This window comes from Castor canadensis, chromosome 3, assembly GCF_047511655.1.
Source record: "Castor canadensis chromosome 3, mCasCan1.hap1v2, whole genome shotgun sequence".
Lineage (NCBI taxonomy): Eukaryota > Metazoa > Chordata > Mammalia > Rodentia > Castoridae > Castor > Castor canadensis.
Genome location: NC_133388.1, coordinates 184,386,996 through 184,392,893, shown reverse-complemented (window position 1 = coordinate 184,392,893; position 5,898 = coordinate 184,386,996). Strand labels below are relative to the sequence as shown.

General features: G+C 53.9%; 1 protein-coding gene across 1 annotated transcript; it reads right to left on the bottom strand.

Moving 5' to 3' along the window:
• On the bottom strand, positions 1-4,677 carry LOC141421454 (alpha-1B-glycoprotein-like). The gene is given in 7 exon segments (XM_074066997.1): positions 1-1,197; positions 1,943-2,027; positions 2,029-2,211; positions 2,977-3,072; positions 3,359-3,674; positions 4,070-4,360; positions 4,452-4,677. Coding segments are annotated over 5 exon segments (966 nt in total). The 5' UTR covers positions 3,626-3,674; positions 4,070-4,360; positions 4,452-4,677; the 3' UTR covers positions 1-862.
• Between the last annotated feature and the right edge of the window lie 1,221 nt (positions 4,678-5,898).

Here is a 5,898-nt window from a genome sequence, read left to right as displayed (position 1 = left end):
AAATATTGGTTCAGCTCTGAGGATGTATTATTGTTGTGGTTTGTTCCAGTTGAGTCCCTTCAGATAATGCATTGATCTGGTCACACTCCAAAGCCATCCGCCAGGGCATATTTGTACAAATCAAAACAAAACCCAAATACTTTAAGGCAGCTTTTCTCAACTCCTTCTGTTGTCGGGACTCACTTGGCAAGGGTGAGATGGCTGAAGTACCTGCTCACACCTGCTGGGAACCTGGCAGAGGTGACTGGGGACTAAGAAGCAACTTGATGGAAAGACACAGAAGAAAGAGGTCTTGAGAAGTGTGATCTAGGAGGCGGTCCTTCACCCCTCCACACTCGGGAGCCAGCCCAGAGTCCATCCACTTGCAGGACACAGGATGTCAACCCTGATAGCACAGCTCCACCTCCCTACCTCATTCAGGGGCCCAAGACACACTTTATTTATTTAAGTCACTTTTTCATGACCCATCCATAGTTTGGATTCACCAGACTCTCATAAGACACAAGGTCTTTCTTAATATTTATTAACTTCTGGGAGCAACAAGAGCAAGGCCTCCTGCCATGAGCCTGGCCTTCACTGCAGCATGAGGGATGGGAGCCTGGTCAGTATTCCCAATTCTTTTCAAGGACACCATTGCATCTTGAGTCCATAGCTGGATCATCTCCCTGGACAAATATGACAAAAGAGAACTGGGGTGTGGTGAGGGGCCCTGGTTCCTCCTCCCCGATACCCTTCTTCAGGAAGGAAGAGGCTTTGTCAGTGACCAGCCACCACCCTCTACCTGTTCCATCTTCAGATGCTGCACCCAACACTCTGCCTCAGGGCCTTTCCACACTGGGCTGTAACTAGGCAGCTAGCTAACCTATAGGCCAGGAGGCTGAACCCAGCCATAGCACCTAGGAACCCTCACAGGCCACCAGGAGCTCACAGGGTCACTGCCGTCTGACAGGAACTCACCGGGCCACCAGGAGCCATGGTGGCAGCTGTAGTTGCAAGCGTGCTGGGTCCCCACGAAGGCTACCACCAGGTTGGCTGAAGTGCTTAGTGTGCTATGCATGGTCATGGGTACCTTCTCACCCTCACGCAGCAGCTCAAAGGTGACCTCAGGCTTGTGGCCTAAGCAGCACAGTACAGCGTCATGGACCTCTGGGACAGGCCTAGTTAACAGGGTCCGGAGCTGTGGCCAGGGTGGTGGTGGTCAGGCCCTGGCCACTCCTGCCTGTCTTGACTGGTCCTCTGCTACCTGCCCACCATGTCTACCCTTCCTGCTATCCTGAGCCCCTGGCACCTGTGCTGTCATGTCAGTGTCTCATCTTTGTGTCATCTCTCAAGAGTGAAAGAGCAAGCATGCATACACACAGACTGTGGAGTCCTGAGGCCACCACCTGCCCAAGGTTTTGTGGGGCCCCTAGAGTGTTGAAAGGGCAAAGAAAAGATTCAGAAAGGTTGTAAGTGGAGACACGCCAAAGGTATGAAGGCAGGACCCCACTGCTCCAAGTGGGATCTGTCTCGTGGCCTCTGCCCTTTATAATAAATGCAGAGTAACAAACAGACCTCAGGGAGTGAGAACTACACACATCCCCACCTGTGGAGACTGGCATAGGCAGGACCAGGGGGCCATCAATATGACTACAACTGACAAGCACAGGGAAACTGAGGCAAGGCAGGTGGAAAGCCAGTGAGGATGTGAATAGGAAATCTTCCAGCCCCACGTCCTTGACCATAAAGCCACCCACAGCCTTTGGGCTCTCGCCTTGGGAAACAAGCCACAGCTCCAGGCATCTTGGGAACCTCAGCCTCAGACCTCGAAGCCGGGTACCTCTTCTCAGCACAGAAAGGATGCTCACAATGTCGCAGCTCGGGAACTCCCGCCCCTATTGGCGCTTGGGCCACCCGCGCTCCCGCTGGCTCTCACAGTCCATAAGTAGCTGCAAGAGCTAGCTGGGCAGGGCGCCCGCAGAGGGCGGCACCAGGTCGACATAGACGCAACTGTAGTTGCCTGAATCCAAGATCCAGACCTTGCACAGCTTGGAAGACCGCTCCTGACTTCCCTGGCCTCAGCACGCGGAGCAGACGGCGCTGGTTCGAACCCGCTCTCTGTAGCGCGAAGCGCAGTCCGGCCTGGAGTACTGTGCACCGCAGCTGCATGAGTGATTCGGGCGTGGGGTGCAGATTAGGACACGGGGTGCAGATTAGAACACGGGGTGCAGATTAGGACACGGGGTGCAGGTTCGGACGCGGGGTGCAGATCCGCATGCGGGGTGCAGATCTGCTGACTCCACGTTGAGCACCGGTGCGGGCAGCGCCTCTGCGGAGGGGAAGGCGGGCTGAACCAGGCCAAGAGGACCGTTCGTGTCTCACGCACTACCCAGTTTAAGGCCTGTGGCCTGGCTGAGCCTTCTGCCTGAAATGGCCTGCCAGTTCTTCCCTGGCTTGCTCCAGGAGGCCCTCCATGACCATCTTGCTTAAAACCGCACCTACCACTGGACCTCCAGAGCAGATCACATCATTCCCCATATACTGTTTCTTATTAGTCTGTCTATAAACACAGGTGGCGAAGAAATCAGAGGTGCTGAGGCGATTTGTCCATGAATTGGTGCTTCATGCATGACTGCCACTCCATCGTGGATTCGTCCCACGAGCGTCTGTTGGGTACCCCCGATTGCTGGGCGCCTGTGAATTTACTGGCGTATGGCTTGAAGTTTAGCGACCAGTGTTTGTAGAACTGGCCCTCCAGGCCAGGGCGTGAGGACGGAGGGCTCTGTCCAGCCCCTGGCAAGCAATGAAGCCCCTAGCCCGCCACCCAGGGCAGGCAGGTCTCTGGCCCAACCGGATCCCCGGGTAGGTGGCACCAGAAAGGCCTGTGCCAGACCTGCCTCCTTACCCATTGTCCCATTTCAGCTGGGGAAACTGAGGCCGGGCGCGTGAGTCCTGCGTCTGCTCCTTCTCCTGCTGTCCTCAGGCTGCAGTCCTCACCCTCGGGCTTGCACTCAGCACCCTAATCCCACGCCCGGCGCCAGGCTCACCATTGCTCAGCACCAGCTCCACGGGCTCGCTGTCCTCCTTGGCCTCCTAGGTGCACAGCCTGTAGTGACAAGTGAAGGGGCCCCCATTCCCCAGGGCTGCCACGATCTGGTCAAAGGTCACGCGGTGAGGGCTGGTGCTGCTCCTGGGGACCAGCAGCTGGAACTCCACGTCATGCAGAGATGCCACGCAGACTAGAGTCCTGGCAGCGACAGGGCAAAAGACCTTGGGGTACCCTCCCCCAAAAGCCAGCACGGGGGCAGCAGAGTGACTGCAAGACAGGAAGGGTTTCTGGGGCACAAGTCCTGGATAGCCAACAGTGCATGGACTCCTACAAGGGCCGCTGCAGGGACAAGGCGGGGTGGGGGGTACTTCTGCCCTCTCCCTTCCTTTGGCATTCGTGGCAGAGGTTCTCAGCACTGGGGGGACACCACTCACCCAGTTCCTCGATGGTCACAGTGGCACTAGATTCAGAAGGGTCACCTGCTGTGTGGGTCCTGTAGCTGTAGCTGTAGTTGCCAGGTCTATGGACAGAGACCATGGCCTCTCCGTCTTTTCCAGCCTCATCCATCTCCAAAAATTCATTGTGCCTGTCCCCCATGGTACAGCAAGGTGGTGTTCAGGCTTGGTGTGATCCAGGACACTGAGAGCTGGGGTAGGGATAAGGATTCTATGGATAGAGCAGGGCTGTTGAATAGTTCTTCATGACCCAGGAGGCAGGGGTGATTTGCTGAACATGAATCCCACACCCATGCAAATGTGAGGAAGGCAGAGAGAAGGAGAGCATTGGTGGTAACCGGGAGGCAGGGAGGGACAGTGGAGAAAGGGGCCTAGAGCAAGAAGAAGGGGAGAGTCCTGCTGTGTACCAGACCTGTCCAAAGCACTCTCTGGGACGCATTCCTACAACCCTCTGGGGTCAGCACAAGCACAGTCCCCATTTGACAGACGGGAAAACCAAGCCTCAGAGATGTCAAGTGACTTGGAAGGAGGCTTCCTCATCAGCCTTCTCCCCACTGCCTTTTGGCCCCATTATGTCCCTACTTACTTGCCCTGTCACCTCCAGGAGGTTACTCAGCTCAGTCCATCTGTCTTGATTACCCCAGTGAGAACTGCAGCAGTAGAGGCCCCTGGTGTCACTTGTCACTGCTCCCAGTGGGAACTAATGCTGTATGGCAGGAACACCAAGGTCATGTGCTCCTGGACCATGACATCCTTGAGCAGCTGGAAGAGCAGGGTCCCAAGGTGGGGCGGGGGTGGGGGCACTTGAGCATCACATTGGTCCAGGGTGCCAGCAGGGATTCCGATTCTGCCCACGGGCTGAATTGGGTCTTGAATACTGAGATGGAGGGAGCTGGGGTCAGCTTGGTGCTGCAGGGGCTCCCCACAGCCTGTGGCCCCCTGTCCCAGGGCCTATGTCCTGGACTCACCAGTATCTGCCTCAGTCGCTGGGCCCAGGATGAGACCTGCAGAGACAGAGCCTGTGAGGCCCCATTTTCACCCCTCCTGCCAGAGGGCCCCAGGCTTCTGCACAGGTCAACAGGAAGGTTTCCAGCACAGACATGGTGGGAACACTCATTCTAGCTGCAGAGGAGTATCTGGGGTGTGTCTGCAGTGGCAGGGTGGCCTGTGGGCACTGACCTCATTTCTCCCTTCCTGGAAGGTGGGGGTAGTGACTATATGGTGTGGGGACAAAGGGTGAACCTTTAAGGCCGCCCCAGGGAGCTTCAGCCACAAGGATAATCAATAATAATAAATAATTAACAAGCTAAATTAACAACAATAATAAATTCTTCTCATCCTTAGATTTAAAGAAAAGGAAAAAATAAAAACATTTTGTCACAGTTCAGGAAGAAGGTTGTATTTCCTCAATTCAAAGGAGTACAAATTCTGGACCAACCTGGGGTGTATCAAAAAAAAAAAAAGAGGAATACCAAAACTCATGTCCCTGTTTTAGGGTCCATGTTCATACATCCTTTCCCTCTGCACAATTCTGGGGCTCCTTGCATGTGAATTTCTTCCCCGGTGGAAATACATGAAGGGGATGACTGTTTTCCTCTACTTTCCTGGCTCTCCCCTTCCCAGGGAAGAAAAAATGCTTTAATGGATGGGGGCAAGAATTTGTCTTCCACAGTTTTTCAAACTGTCACCAATTAGGGGTCATGAAATCAATAAAGGTTGGGATCTAAATATAATGTAAAATAAAATAAGATAGAGCATTGTAAATATTGTTTCTGAAAATGTACATGGGTGTGAGTGTGTATGTGTGCATGTGTGTTGAGTCATGGATATAAAATGTTATTTATTGTGGGTCTTGGCCAAAACTTCTAAAACTGCTGCATCAGTTGGCATCTCTTGACTGGATGGACCTTCACAGCCACTGTTTCTGGGACATCTGGGTCCTTTTCAAAGGCAGAGTCCCCTAGCTTACCTGGTTCTGGTTAGGTTTAGTGGGTCAGAGCCAGGCTGAGATGCTCCATGCTGACTAAGGAAGGAGGCCCTGCTAGGTAGGATGGCTGTGAAGAATTGAGTGGTTTGTGTGCCAACAAAAGGACCAGTCAGTCATGAGGACCAGCAGGAACTGAAAAGCAGTCTTCAGTTGATATGCCAAGCCACCCACCCATGTGGCATCTCTCACCAGAAAGGGTATCCTGTCTATTGCATTCAAAGGTTCCAGAGAGGTTGGTGGGGACCCAAATGCTTTATGGACTCCATTCAAGGAAGGGTGGAGGTCTGGACTGGAGGAACAGAATGAACGTGTGCAAGGCCTCCTGTTAGGCAGTGGATCCCAGCAGATCTGCTGGGGTTTCCAGTCTAGCCTCCTCAATGAGGAAGTGAGCATTCTGTCTCTTAGCTGGCACTGATATCTCATCCCAA